The following is a 16,755-nucleotide window of genomic DNA, read 5'->3' on the forward strand; positions in this document are numbered from 1 at the left end:
TATTATATAATAAAATGTATTCAACTAATAGTTTTATTATTACAGTTTTGTAGCTATGCCTGGTTAGATCTTTCGTAACAAGTGATCTGTGAAAATATTAATATACCTAGTAAAAACAACAAGATTTGATGCCATCAACAAACAGTTTTCTACTTCAGTCTAACAGTAACCATACTTCCTGTGACCCTGCCATACCTTCTGAACAACAGTGTAGTAGTTCTACTTAACAATTTTTCAAGAACAATAGCAACTTGTACCCCAGCATCTATATCTAGTTATGTCTCCAGTATCACAGTGGCACTTTCCAAACAACAATCTCATAGCAACATTTACTTGAGTTTTTGGTACAATAATGGAAGTTCCTTCATAAGAATTTGTTTGTTGCATCTAGCTAGTTCTATTATGCTGTAATTAATTGGTTTCTAACAGAACTCTTAACAGTTACAACTTATTTAATTCTAGATCTTTAGTATAATATTGGGAGCCTCTTTGTAACAACCTATGTTTCAACATTCAGTACAATAGCAACAGTTTCTCATTGCAAAAAGTTGCCTGCAAAATAAAGGATATTTAAAACACACTATGAAAGTTATGAATTTAACATGATAAAAAAACCATATTCAGTACCTGTGTTAACATGGCTGTACTCTGATCTTCTCTGTAAGCTTTGTTTATCAGTATTCTCAGTTCTTTTGATGGAAGAGGTCTAAAATAATGAAATTCAAAATTATATATTAACATAGGTAATGATTTTGAAAATAAATGGGGTACATGATAACACAGTTATATACAAGTGATTCTCTAACTGGAAGATTATCTAAGAAATCAAAAGCAGGTTGAATTCTAGATAAATGAAATCCATTTTAATATTTACATTAATATATCCAATCACAAGTTTTTAGCTTTTCTTACTGATAAAGTAGCTACTTAGCACTGACAGGGATACTTTTCTTAGAAGTTTATTTAAGATTTGTACTCTTGGCTAATATCACAATTTCTCGAATTTTCATGGAGTTTCCATATAAAATAATTATTTTCTAGATCATAAAAAATTACTACGTTTTACTGTCTAATCTACAAAAAACATGAGTACTTCTTTTGCAACCTTACTAAACTTACTTGATAATTAAAATAAAGTACATGCACATAGTAATACATAACTGTTTAAGTTTACATTCAGAATACTAGACCTAATGAACATACAAATCATTCTATAAAATTATAAGAATTTATAAGTAAGGGTGAAGAATAAAGTGTCAACCACATCATATCTCTTATATCTGGTGGTAAGTAAACCTTTTGTTTAATATCAGAGCTCAACAGGATACAGCAGACATAATAAAGTTTGACTGCTTGTCTGAATTTTATGCAAAGTTACTCTAGGGCTACCTGCACTTGCCCTCCCTAATTTTGAAGAAATGAACTATGGGGCATGCTATTGATCAACAGCACCCACTGTAATGTTATGGGCTACTCTAATCAGATAGTATGATTTGACCACTATCTTTATAATACACATTTGGCCTAAAGTGTAGACTGGTTTTTTTGTTGTTGTTTTTGTGGAAACAGGCTGCAAAGCACAAAACCTCAAATCCACAAATCTAATAAATTAGTGATTGAGATGTTGTTTATATTGTTTATTGCTTGAAGAACAATACTGAACAATAAAGCACTAAAATTACTTTCATTCAATGTAAAGGCATGAAAGTTGATTATATAAATGTGGTAGTTATTAAGCAAATCAAACAGAGAAGTTCTGTACAGATGAAAAAAATATTTCTCCACTCTGTCTTCCCTAGTTTATTATCTAAAGACATCTCTTATGGGCTAGTAGTTCAAATGGCAATTTCACACTGAACAAGTACTGTAGTTACATTTGTACCCTAATACCATCTATATACATACATAGTTTGTTACAAACACAAACAAGTTGAAACAAAAATAAAAAAATGATACACCAATTGAAAGGATACTAAGGATACAGGCTATAATGTGGGATATAAAATACACCCTAGGTTTTGGAGGTGATTAAAAAAGTAGTACCTCCATTATGGTGGGGATACACCTTCCATCAGTTTTAACCTCCATTTGCCAGTTTCACACAAAAAATAAAATGGCTGAAACTGAAAATACATTATTGAAACAATGCAACTTGGAAACACTGTAGACACATTAGTCAAAGCTGAAAGTGATATTATGAGTAATTCATTTTTGTTAACTTCCCAGTTGATATACCAACACAATACTCATTTCACTAATGTCAATAATGAAACAGTATTACTTCCCACAGCTAATCACTTAGGTGCACCTGATTACTTGTGTCAACTGCTTATCAAAACTTCCTGGTACACACTCCAAGTTTTTTAATTCATAAAATGCAGTTACATTACTCTAAAGCAGATGTTTCAGGTTTTAACAAAATCATGGTAAGCTCCATGCACAGCAGCAAAATTTATAACAGAACAACTTGCACATGGTCCATCAGTATCTCTTCCGATGTGAAATTTATTCACATGGATAACCAGTAACATAATAAAGATGCAACATAAATTACTTATATCCTCAAATATCCAATATTAAATGCTCTGTCAGCCCTTGACATATTACTCACACAATCTCTATCTAAATACAGTTCAGGAAGTAAATGAAAATTTAAATATTTAGGGATGAAAAATCAGCTAATCAGCTTCCTTGTGAACTATACTTTCTTTCAGAATAAGTAAGTTAACTGATGGATTGTGAATAAGAGTTAAAACATTGGTTCAGAAAATAAATGTTTCTTATTCTTTTACTGATGCTTGAAGATTTCTGGATAAAAATGTTTTGATGTACACTTTTACAGGAATCTTCACAATGATGCCCTTTTTCAATTACTTTCTAGGACTAGTAGAAACCATATTTAAATTATTTCTTTAAAGGTTTATGTTATTAGGCTATTTATCCACAAGAGAGATAAAGCACGTGAAAACACAATTATTCTCTCTCAATAATACTCAGTAAAAATTATTTTACTTTACCTAGTAATGGTATATTCACTGAATGGTGGCATCCCAACTGTAAACTGTTTTTGTCTTACTAGCAAATCAGTGACAGCCTAGTATGAAAAAAGATCATTAAAATACATTACAAAAGGAAATGGTAAAAGTTTAATAAATGTTTTTAATATAATAGAAACAGTTCCTTTATCAAAATTTATCCATATTCAACTTAACAGCAGAAAACAATAAAACTTTACAAAAACATTGTAACTATAAATGCATTACCTTTGGAAGATCTTCTACTCTCTTGCCTAACATCCCAGCAATATGTCTAACAAGAGCCCATTTTTTTTCATGACAGGCCTGCCAAAATGTAAAATATAATAGTGAGGTTAGCATTTTATAGTAAAACTCTTAAGCCATAGATCTTTAAAAGCTAAATATTCAAATGTTTACACAAAAAATACATCACATACATCACAGTACACATGTTGTCATGTTCCTTTATGCTCTATCTGATGACAACATATCTTGACAGTAACAATCCTGCAACATAGTTTCTATTACAAAAGCCTCTATCATAAGGTTGTCACACCTAAAGCACACCACTTGTTCCTGCTTGCTTTCAATAAGCCATCTAGGGTACATGAATGATGATTTCTACCAATAATTTGAAGAGCTGATTGCACAGAAATTCTAAGGCATTTAGTAGAGCAACTTAACTTGTATGCCTTGATATGAAATATCATGAATACTTGTTTCATTTTCCAACTGCCTGAGGCATGAAACAACTGAAGGGGAGGTATGACTGGAAGCCTTTTCTTAGTGAACCAATAACATGTTTGTGTAGTTTTTTTTAAATGAAGATCCTTGTTTTGAGCACCAAGACAGTTTACTGCAAGACAAAGAGGTCTTTGTCCCATTCTTCATATACATTCTTGTGCCTACCTAAATCATTTGTACCTGATGATAACATTAGCATGTTGAAACATTGTACACTCATATTAACATTTCTTGCACTGCCCATTCAAGCTATCTCCAAATTTTATTCTTTAGAGAGTGGGCTCCTCTTCATCATATTTCAAATATTATTTTGTTAATACTACTACTCTGTTTGGTCATGTTTATATTAGGTCTTATAAGCCTAAATGCTTGAATGGCAAAGAAACTCAGAATATAACCAAAGTTTATATATATATATGATAATTATTATAAAATGATTTCAAAACTTACTACACATATTAAAACAAAAGTTTGCTATTAACAAATGTCTAAAAAAGTCGGGTTTCTTACGATGAAAAAAAAAGTTATTTTTATTGTACACCAGTGATCACAAACACAGTGTAACTGTGTGTAGAGTACTACAAAAACACAAAGATATAATTCATTTTTGTAAAATAAAAATTACATACATGTAAATTACATAACTTACATAAATGTCTTACAAAAAATATAAAATCAGTAATTAAAATCAACAATACAGGTAAGCATTCTTAATTGATTGATAAATATTTCACAATGAAATATCTTTTCAATTTTTAAAGCTGTGTATTTATATAAAATATGATTTATGAAAACATTATATTTTTTGAAGTTACATAACATGTTGGAATGTTTCCTGAAGTTTGACTATTTCATCATTTAGTTGTTTTGTTTTCTGCAGTGTAATAAAACAAATCACATACAGATGCATTCAATCAACACATCCAGGTATGTTGGAGAAATGAAACATATTCAAAACCATGTACGTAGAATTTTAAATGTTTCCACATAAAATAAAATATCAGATATCACACCTTTTCATAAAGATCCTTCAAAAGATCCTTGATAGTTACATGGTCATTAGGCTGACCAAGACCAGTGTCAAAGTTTAAGCCCCTGAAATAAATTTTAAAAATTCTTCACATTACTTTGTAATGCCTTAGAAAGTGGATATAAATAATGAACACTCTTTGTAAAGACAATAATATTTAAACTTTGTTAAATTTAAAAACTTAAATATTTATCAGTCAAAAAAGGGCAAAAACAGCAAGTATAAGAAAAATTTTTTGTATGATAGTAAGTATAAGAAGTTCTCCCAAACCAGACATACCATTATACTAAGACTTTCTATTTTACAGGTAAAAGCAAGAATTACACCATTAGCCTAAACCATTCTAGGTGACAGAATAAAGCAGTAGGTAGTGATTTCTAACTTACAGTAAAAAATACTGATTATTAGTTGAAATTAAAACTTCTTATGCTAAAACAGCTCTTTCAGATATAGCTTAAAAAGAAAGCTAAACTTTATAGGTTATAAAATATCCTAGAATAAAGTTCTCAATAACATTTATACTTATACTGTAGGGTAAAAAATTAAGTTCAGGGACAGTTGCAATGAACTTTCCATTTACTAAACTACAATATTTCAAATCCTTAACTGAGTATCATGACTGAAAAACCTTAAAATTAAATGTTGTGAAATATTAGTATTATGCAGGGTACAAAGTCTAATCACAGTGAGTTTACAAAGAACAGCAAAAATTTACTTCTGAAAATGAGTAGATTAGTTTAATATTTTATATTGATTACACATTAATAAAAAAAAAACCCATCAGAATCAACATGAAGTTTTTATATATTTAGAAATCTGTATTCACTGTATAGACTTCAAGCAAAAATAAAATACTGAAATAAGTGTGATATTTACTACATCACATAGCATGGCTAATAATGTGGTAAATTAGTATAAACCCCACTAATATAATGTCACGGTCTATAAACTAAAGTGCAGATACTGTTAAGAATGGTTTGAATGTATTTGGCAACAAGTAACCTGAAGGTGTATGTAATGAAACTTTTTTTTTATAAAAAATAAACAAAAATTGTCAAAAGATTACTTGACCAAAGTTTTAACTGATATCATGAGCTAGGTTATTAATGATAACAGCAGATTTTCTAATTCCTTTTTTTGTCTCCAAATACCTAATAAGTATTTTAATATCAATCATATCAGTTTTGGCACTGCAATTTTGAAGTTCTTTTGTGTTTATCCAGTTTTTTCTTCATGCCAATGTATAGTATTTGTATTGAGATGCCAACACAACATGTTTGTACATACCTTAAGATACCAAATAATATTTTAATTTTTTTCTTATTTGCAAAAAGTATTCTTGAAAGTTGATCATCAAAATTATTTTATATTATTTTTATACCATTTTAATATTTATAGGTGGACAATGTTGTTTACCACTAGCTGGGATTATTAAGTTTCTGGTGATTGATGAAAGTTTCAGTTAAGATTTACTAAACTAAATGTCATGGATAATTATATTTTTTTAATGAGTTTTCAGTTTCAGTCAAATTTAATCAGCACTGCATACAAGAGTTTTATCTTTTTCACTTTAATACTAGAAAATTTAGCAAGACATATGTGTGTTTTCTTTTACCACAACATTAAACAAGCCCATGGAGTTTTCCTCTACAAGTCTAGTGTGACTTGACTTGGTTTAAAATGTTTTGTGTGTACTATATTTCCTAGTTTCTCTGGCTGTGGCCATAGTAAAAAAACATTTTCAAATTAGATAAATCACTTTTTTTGACAAATACTAAGATGTTAAAACTGCAATATTCTCAATATGTTACATGCAAGTTTCTGTAATCTCTAGAATGATATTACAAACAAAAATATGGAATGTCTATGGGCAATCTTTTGTTTTTAATTCTATGTGACATCTTTAAGGAGTATTGTAAAAGTGAATTACATTCTACCAAACAAGACAGCACATAAGAAATTCCTTGTTCTGAGATGTTATAGTTTACAAGCAGTAAAATGGCAAAATATGGTTAAAATTAACATAAAAACAAGATAAGAACATTTATTTTTCCACATTCTTCACAATTTGGCCATTACAGCTCAAAATCAGTGGTTTATGATAAATACCATTTTAGACTGACCAATAAACTTTTTGTTCAATACCAGAACTCATCAGTTGGGAAAGATAATGAAAGAAATTTAAACCATAACTTTTATAGTATTATACTAAATATATAAATAGCATTTTACAGAACTCTTTATCACTATAGTTATTATAATTATATCAAAGTGATAGTATATAAACAGATAAATACAATGTTTAGTTAAATAAAGTAAGATATAGTAGGAGTATAAATGCTAAAGAAAATTGGAATTATATAATAAAAGACAAACTGTACATCAAAATGTTTAATGAAACAGGTATCAAGTACACTTAATGACTAAAAGAAAATTAATATAAACAACAAATTGTTTACAGAATATACAAAAGATCCAAAACTCAAAGTATTTGTTAGGCTTGCTTAGAAAACATACTACACTATTAACTAGAGTTTAACAGAAGTTGTGGAAATTACATTCTATGTGATTTTAAAAATAGTACAAGGCTTTACGTTTCATGAAGTAGATGTTGCACATGATGGAGGGTAACCAGCAATGGAAAATACTTCAAACAGAAGTGGGTGGAATACTGTAACTACCATATTGTATGCCTTGTGAGACGCTACATCATGGAAGACTCATTCTAATTTCGGAAAGACAATTCTAAGAAAACATATTTTAACTCATCAACCAACATCGTGATGTAACCTTGATTTTTTTTAGCCTACTGAGTAAGTATAGTCAAATACATCATATTCATCACAGTATATCAACAATATTAGTTAAATTGAACATTTTAAGTTATTGAAAATTCTTGTTATTGGTAAGTAATTAGATTACAGTCTGTATGAGAGGCTGTTTTGAGTAGACCCTAAGCTAACATCTTGCTTTAAACCATCACTTTTGTCTTGGAAGATGCATGGAAAATTTTCAAGGTATTTTTAAAGAGAAATGTGCTTCTTACAAAGTGTAAAATACGGTAACTGTAAATAAAGTGAGTGAGCATTTAATTATTATTTCAAATGTTTTTAAAACTAAGTTTAATGATCTTGAAAGCACTAAAACCTCTTCTCACTAATAGTTATACAGCTAAAACCTTACAATTCATAACCAAAGTTCCCCACCTTCTGTGTAGGTTAACAAAAAGAGTATGTCAGGCATACTTTGTAATCACAAAAATAAAGGAAACACTTCTTATGTTACAACAGTTTTATTATGAATAATAACTGGGACATACTTTGTAACAACGAGATAATGAAGAAGATCTCCTAACTCCTCAAGATTATCTGTCTCTTTCAGCATAGTCAACAGTTCATCCTCAGTCACATGTTCAAACTGAAGGTCTGACGAAGTGCGGACCCGAGTCAATGACTCCCACTGGTCATCTTCCTCTTGCTCTCCTTGAAGTGGTGAGGGACTGTGCTCTCCAGATTCTGTAGGTGATGAGTATGAAGATTCTGAATGAACAGAGATTACTTCAGCTCCAGGAGAAACTGGTGGTGACCTTGTATGCCTGTCATAGGAAGACTGGAGTCTAGCAAGATCTAAATTTCATGAACAACTATTAATTAATGGATAAACACTGACTAAAAAATAGGTATTTAAATATATTTAAACTTTCATGATAATAAAGTAAAACAAAACTTTAAAACCCTTCAAAGAGTACCTATAGTTTACAAACAAATATTAACCTGAGATTAAATTGCGAATCATTCTTGATGATTGATTTTTTTTTACACATCTTCTTGTCATCACATGCATACATTTTTTTTTAAATGCATACATCAGGGATAATTTAAAACAAGGCATTTTTCAGCATTCCAAGTCACCTATTGGTGTTGCACATAGAAAGAATTGCATTATTAGCATTAGCACAATGGAAAAACAAAACAAAATACTCCATAAAGATATGCAAATATGGCACTGTTATGTGCTGAAACCAAAAATTTTAAAAACTATACATGCATTTAACTTTTTAATTATAATATTTTAACTAATTAGATCTATTTCTTCTACATCTTTAACATTAATAAGCTTGCTAGTGGATCATACATTTACTGAATATACACATACAGTTGTGTCTAAAAGAAAGTTTCACTGAGGATGCATTTTTCCTCCATTGTCAAGATGAAATGAACACTATTATACAGTTCGGAACTACAATGGAAAATGGAGGTTTTGTTTTTGACTGTACTTCACATGCATTATTTTCATGTTCTCCTGCTTGCAGTAACAGTAGTGGCAGTATTAGTACTACCACATTTATTTGTATAAATACAAAAGGAAATGGTAGCTACGTTTGTATTTAAACAATTTTATTTGGAGCTCTTTAGTATTTTTATCAAGGATAACTTGCTAGGTTACGAAAGTTATGTATGTCTGGCAATATCACTTAACTTTTCTTCTTTGCATATATCCTTATGTTTAAAAAAAGCATTTACACACAAAAATATAACTATTACATTTGTATAATCTTTTGTTGTGTTGTGGTTTCTACTGTTAGTTATAAGAGAATTTTACTAAATCAGGCACCTTTATATCTATAGAAATGTACATGAAAGATATTTTTTATTATTTATTGTCAAACTGATTTTTTTAAATTTTCAAACATTAAAGAACATTTTAAACATAAAAATATCAAATAAATGGTACATACAGATGATGATAATAATAATAGATTATCCAATTTAGATAGAACTATGATATGACTACTACATCACATCATATAAAAAATTGCCAAAAAAGTCCAGAAATATATATAGATGTGTGTATATGTAACACTGAAGAAATTATTACTGATTTTGTTGTTTTTGCTGATGGCAATTATAAATAACTGATCTTGAATTAATGTCATTGAAAACTACTGTACAGATTTTAGGGCAGACATATTAATTACCTTCTACAAATTTGTATAAACCTTCAACCTGTTCCAACTGATATTCGATGCACTCTGTATTAGTATACATGAACCAACTGTTATTTACTAACAATAATTTATTGTAAGTAATATAATAGATTTGACATTACTCCATTTTTGTTAACAGAACCTCTACCAGATAGAACAGAAGTAAATTTACTTTCAATAACGTGGATTACAGCAATCTTCAAAATGTTCCTTAGTGTTAGCCAAAAGATCTTCTGGAAAAGCACTATTGATCCTGATGAGTCTAATGCAGTGGTTCCCAAACTGTGCTCCATAGCACCCCAGGGTGCCACAGCAAATTCACAGGGGCATTCAAATTTTCAAGGAAAACACAGCAATATTGACAGACTACTATATCATATCAAATATAGTTCACAGTTTTAGCATTAGATTGAGCTACATTCCTTTTGATGACATTCTCAAAAATTTGAGACACATATTTTGTTTACTTGTACTTTCAGCTATGCAAGTAACTTCTTGAACTTTCTCATTTCTTAGATTTTTGTATATAAGTACCTGTCAACTCTCCAGGTCCATCAGCAATCCAAATAACTGAAGGGTGTTGTGATCAAGTGTCTGCAAGGTGTAGCAAAGTTCAGTGAATTATTTCGTTGAATTTTAGTCCTTGTACATAAAAATAGAAAGATTCTTGTGTGGGAGTAAAGAAAAGGATGGTGAACCACAGACCAGTGGCAAAGTTGTGAAGAAACAAAAATATTGGAAATATGATGATAGTTATCTAGATTTTGGTTTTATTTCAGTAGATGTTACTCATGAAGAATGTTTGCAGTGTGTATTATGTCTAAAAGGTTTGGCTTCAGAGTGCATGCTTCCAAATAAACTAAAATGCCATTTAAAAACCAATCATTCTAACATGGCTAGTAAATCCCATGATTATTTTACAATAAAGTTATAAAAATTGAAAGAACAAAAAGGTACATTTTTGAAACAAGCATCAATACCAAGCAATGCTTTGCTAGCATCCTACAAGATGGCATATAAAGTCACAAAATGTAAAAAGCCTCACACCATTGCAAAAGAACTGATTTTACCAGCTGCAGTAAATATAGTGAACATTATGGTTGATGAATCTGCGAGAAGACTGCTTTCAAAGGTGCCTTTATCCAACAACACTATCAGTCATAAAATCCAACATATGGCCGAAGACCTCAACGATTAGTTAATTTAAAAAATTAAAAAGAAGAAATTTGGGTTACTGCAAGATAAGACAACGGATAGTGACAAGGATGCTCATTTGATTTGCTACACACGATTCGTGGATGGTGAAAAAATTGTGGAAGACTTTCTCTTTTGTAAAAGTATCACTGCAAGTACAAAGTCTCAAGACTTGAGATCTTTGACATTTTTAGATATGAAAACTAGTTAGACTGGACTAAGTGCATTGACATCTGTACTGATGAAGGTCACTATGTCCAGGTGTTATGGAGGATTGCAGGCACTCATACAAAGCAAAACTGTTGATGCACTGCAGACCCACTGCATAATCCACAAGGAAGCCCTTGCATCAAAGCACCTAAGTCCTCCACTGAATCTAGTCCTGAAAAGTGTGTTAAAAGTGGTGAATTTTATAAGAACTCAGCCACAGAAGGTGAGGTTTTTTAAAAACTCTGTGATGAGTACAACAAAGATGTGTGTACCACTGTAGTTTGTGATGGCTCTCCCACGTGGTTTTTTTGAAAAACTGTATGGATTGAATCTCTCTCTGCACATTCTGAAACTCGCAAAGAAGGTTTCAGCCTTCAGAAAAAGGTTACTACTATGGATAAGAAAAATGAATGAATATGGTGGCAAAGATTGTTTCTCCCTGTTACAGCGGTTTGTTACATCCAATGAAGTTGATTTGACCCACAAACTAAAATCTGTTTTTAAGGAGCACCTAACACATTTCAATGACTGGTTTCAAAATTATGTTCCAGAAAAGATGGAGATGTTTGCATGAATCCAAGACCAATTCAAGACTCCATCTGAATTTACCTCTGCAGAAGATGAAAGTCTTATTGATCTGTCTTGTGACAAAACTTTAGAAACAAAATTTGGCAGCATGGAATTAACTGAATTTGATACATCAGTGAAAGATGAGTATCTGCTGCTAAATGTTAAAGCTCAGCAAATTCTAATTCCATTTGAGACATCATATCTCTGCAAAGCTGGGTTTTCAGCAGTTGCTGTGATGAAAAGCAAACACCGAGCAAAAATCAATATAGAACAGGAAATGAGGGTAGAGGTGTCCAATCTGATTCCAAAGTTCGAGAAGCTGCACATTGCCCAAGAGGTGCACACATCCCATTAGTAACTGATTATTTAAAAATGAAATAAAAATATTGTTTTTACTTTCAATTTATGTGTATTACTAGGTTGTTCAGACATAAATATTTATTACTTAATAAGTTGTTTGGACCTAACCACTTAATAAACAGAACTGTTAGGTTTTTCTTTTCGGCTAGGAGTGCCATGAAAAAATTGCTGAGACACTAAGGGTGCCATGAACTGAAAAAGTATGGAATATGCTGGACTAATGGAAATATGAGATTATAATCTTTCTTTTTTTAATATTTATGAACATGATATTTATTACTTTAATTTTCTATATACATGTTTACATTGTTAATAAACATGTGCAAAAGTAGGTATAAGATGATTTACTATAATCATTAATTTTGTAATCCACTAAAATACTAATACTTGCTTGCTGAAAATACCAAAAAACAAATTAACTTTATTGAGTAGTAAAGAACATTATATCAAATTTAAACAATTTAATAATGTCAAACTTTATCAAGCTATTATGTTCCAACCACTCTTTGTATTTGTTACTTCACCGAAAGTCTCTACAACAAAGTCAACACACACACACACAGGGTTTAATTTATGGTTTATTTGTGTCTTAGTTTCAGTTCCTTCAGAAAGGATAAAATTATCTATTTAGGTAGATATTTCAAAGATGTGACATACCTAAACAGCAGATTTTCACAATAGAGGTACTAACAATAATGCACAATTTTGCATTCACCACTCACTCATTATCTTACTAAAATTGATGGAGTTTTGATAAATGTTTACCTTTTCAATAAAATTAATTGTATTTCTTGTTGACTAAGAAAATAATATACATTACCTCTTTCTCAACAGCTGACATATGAATTGATTAATTACAGAAGGTCATAAGGTACTATTACACTTACTTAATAGCCCTAATTACTGCTGCCCCTTGCATTCATGTTTTATGAATTCTCAAAACATTAACTATATTTATGTATTTCTAATTAAACAGAAATTGGAAATTTAAAAAAAAGATAATTTTATCCTAAAATATCAATTAGCTTTTTTACAGGAACACTTTCTCTGGAAATTGAAATATTCAAACTTCATACAAGAGGTATTGTACAATATGAAGTTTTTTTCAGAGTTAAAAGTTTTATATCAATATTAGAAGACTTCATAATTACACCCTTTTTTAGTTTTTCACACAGTTATCTTTATACAGTATTCTTTCTCAAATATCCCTCACAAAAGAAACATAACTCAAAAACCAATTCTGTTATCCCATTTTCTACAAAAGCTTCAATAAATTAAATTCATATTCATTCACTCACTTATTTCAAAACCAACTTAAAAAAAAAACAAAACAACAGACAAAGACCTTTAATCTAGTTCTATGTAGTAATGCCATTGAAATTTGTTATTTTATTAACAATCTTTTAAGTGTTTTAGTGACTTACTGCATATGATACTTTTTGATTAGGTTTTTTGCAACTCTTACACAAATGAAAGGGTACATTCTACACTGTGAACAAGTCACAAAGAAGTGTTGACTGCTACAATAAAGTATAAAGTATTAAAGTAAGTCATGCAGGTTTGTTTATTCTGCATTATGAACAATGTCACAATAGATGATGTAAAGAGATGGCTTTTAATATTTTAATTCCTAAAAATTACTTAAATATTAAATGAATACATGCATAGCAAAAATACTTTAGTATGGGTATTGTTACACATTTGGTAATCAAACAATAAAGGTGTCAAAAGTATATAAAATTGATCCACAGCAAAGATTGGCATAAAACTATTGAATTAAACAACAACTGTAGATTTAGTGGTTAAACACTTTAGAAACTATAAAACATCTTGTAAAAAAAGGCAAGTTATTTCAGATGCAACTGTAACCAATTTCTATAAATAAAACATAGTTTTAAAACTATTTCAAGGAATTTCTAATTCTTAGTATATAAACTTCATTGAAAATATATACTAGAAATTATTTTACATAAGAAAACTAAGTGATAAACTGATACTGATAAACATTACTTATGTTTAATGCTTTAAAAAAAAAGCATTTAACGTGCTAAGTGTTCAGATGATACTTTGTAGTATCATTAGAAACTAGCAATCCAAAATTCAATCTAAGTAAAGAGAAAACCAGGTAAAGAATAATAAATTACAAAAGGAACGTAAAAACATGCTAACCAAATCCTAATTCTTAGATGCAGCAATTTTCATGCTCCTGGTACTGTCCACTTAACACAACAATTCAATGTAGAAACCTCTACAAGCACAACAGTACCAACATTTCCTATGATCCACATCATGGAGATCATACACAAATGAGTATACTACCCACCATCATTTCTACCATTCTTTGCACTCCACTTGCCTTGATCATACTGGTCCACTTGGATGGAGCGGGTGCGTTTGATGATTCCACTGATACCTGAATGACGGGAGCGATTCATACTCAACTTTCTCTTGGGGCGACCCTTTGGGATTGATGGTCGGTTAAGGGGCTTGTGAAGCTCACGCTCTAAGTACTCCTTTACCATGAAGTGCAAACCTAAAATGAAAGCAACAAAAAATTCTGAAAAATAGACATACCACTATCACTTATCAACTATCTGATGTACCATTAACACTTATGCAACAGGCTTGTTACGATACACGAGTTACGTATTTATACCTTTGATGCAGTATGTTTACCTTCACAAAATTTGGTAGACTTTTAGTAAAGGCTGCAAGTATTTTGTACATAAAAATCATTTTTTTTAATGAAGTGTTTTTGCTAAAGATTTATTTGTAAAATACAAAGTCTGTTTCATTACTAGTCCAAGCATGAAGTGATTTTAATGTTATAATTAAAAAAACTATTCTTTGTCCCAAAAATCTCAGATATTATTTGTATAATCTCTAAATACATTTAAAATGTTTTTAAGAAAAACTATTTTTTCTATTATTTTCTCTATCCTAACCATATGAAGTTTGTCAGTTTGATCAAACTGATAACCACCATAAAAGAATTAGGAAATAAATATAAACTACACTTTTTTCATTCTAGAATGACTAAAAATTATAACACGAAAACAGAAATGTTTAGCATAAATAGCTTAAATCTTGTAACATAATACATTTATATATATTTATTATTTTTATTATATTGACCTTCCAGTCATGTCTGGCTAATATTACATAACTTACAGTAACACAGTGCACGCGCACTCACGCTACTGTAACCATATAAAACTGACCTTCAGTCTTTACAAAGTGGCCTGTCTTGGCTATGTTTTAGTGTAAAATACAGTCACATATCATTTATAATACATTATATATGTATATACCTTACTACTATTTACAAATACGTTCATAAAATTATTTTTCTTAAAACATAAAACAGTAAATGGAGAAGTAAAGCAAACTAATACCTCTTATAGTTACAAACTTTGTACTTATTTGCTGATTGCCATAGGTTGGTAAGCCTCTCAAATTTTATTAGTAAAGGATATAATAATAAATAATTTTTTGAGGTTTATATATACATTTGAAATAACCACAAATTAGTACATCAATACCATAAAATTCCACTAGAATTTATCAAACTTAGTAACAAAGCTGTATTTAGGTCTTAAAAAAAGGTATAAAAATTTGAGCAAACTAAAGACTTCTAAAGAAATCTTGATTCGAAAGAATCAGTAGATGTTATAATGTTTCAAAATGGCTTAGAAAGCCACTAGAAAAACATTCTGAGCTTTTGATTGGGTATTCACATGACAGACAGAAGTATATAAACATAAGGAAATACTTCCATAAAGAGAAAGAGGTGGGTGAGGCCACTGTGCGTGAATTGGAAAACGAGTGATATCTCAACATAAAGAAAAGACATGAGGTTTTATATTCCAGCTTGTCAATATGGGCAATTTGAATTTGTAATTCTTATGAAACTATACATTTTGTAGTTGGACATATTATCTGAGCCAATGCCCCATTCAACATATCACATAACCCACAAAAATCAATTTTTAAGTATCTTCTTTTATTGTCTATTTTTAAATTAAGAAATTAACTAATGTATAATGCTATAGTTTGAATTATAATCTTTAATTTCATACCAAACTTGTTGACATAAATTTATAAAATAAAAGTTCAATTTTGAAAGTTAGTCAACAAATGTGACATAGATTTTGACCCATCCCAATAGGGAGAAACACTGAATCCAAACACTGAATTCACTCTGACACACCCCTGGAGACCCTAAAGGCACATGCTAATTTTGGTTGAGGATTAGACAAACACTGACAGTGTGAAAGATAGACAACAAATAATCAAGAGTTGCCTTCGAATAGAGGACATCCAAATTGTGAATTTGTTTTATCACTTTCTGGGTGTGTGCATGCATCAAGTTTGATTGAGATCCTTCAAAAACTAGAAACATGAAAGACAGACCCCCCGGTGGTCATTTAAGGACTACGTGGTGGATTAAAACAAATGCCTATCCATATGACACTCCACAGAGGATAGGGGAGCCTATTAAAGAGTACATGATGAGATATGTTAAAAGTGTGAAAGGCAGAGATATAGGTAAAACTTTCATTCTAAACAAAACATATAAAATAAATACCATGACCTTAAAAATATACCAAGTAAAACAGATATCAGTAATTACAAACAAAGCA

The 16,755-nt window shown here is 30.2% G+C and overlaps 1 protein-coding gene across 4 annotated transcripts in view; it reads right to left on the reverse strand.

Moving 5' to 3' along the window:
• Positions 1-16,755, reverse strand: part of LOC143225918 (putative phosphorylase b kinase regulatory subunit alpha) — a 90,192-nt gene that overhangs the window by 11,678 nt on the left and 61,759 nt on the right. For all 4 annotated transcript variants that reach the window (XM_076456149.1, XM_076456150.1, XM_076456151.1 and 1 more), the window contains exons 19-24: positions 14,469-14,645; positions 8,111-8,417; positions 4,775-4,856; positions 3,264-3,341; positions 3,018-3,094; positions 628-706 (exon numbers count right to left, since the gene is read on the reverse strand). In XM_076456149.1, coding sequence (XP_076312264.1) covers positions 628-706; positions 3,018-3,094; positions 3,264-3,341; positions 4,775-4,856; positions 8,111-8,417; positions 14,469-14,645 — 800 coding nt within the window. The remainder of the gene's footprint in view (positions 1-627; positions 707-3,017; positions 3,095-3,263; positions 3,342-4,774; positions 4,857-8,110; positions 8,418-14,468; positions 14,646-16,755) is intronic.

Source organism: Tachypleus tridentatus, chromosome 9 (genome assembly GCF_004210375.1).
Source record: "Tachypleus tridentatus isolate NWPU-2018 chromosome 9, ASM421037v1, whole genome shotgun sequence".
Taxonomy (NCBI): Eukaryota; Metazoa; Arthropoda; class Merostomata; order Xiphosura; family Limulidae; genus Tachypleus; species Tachypleus tridentatus.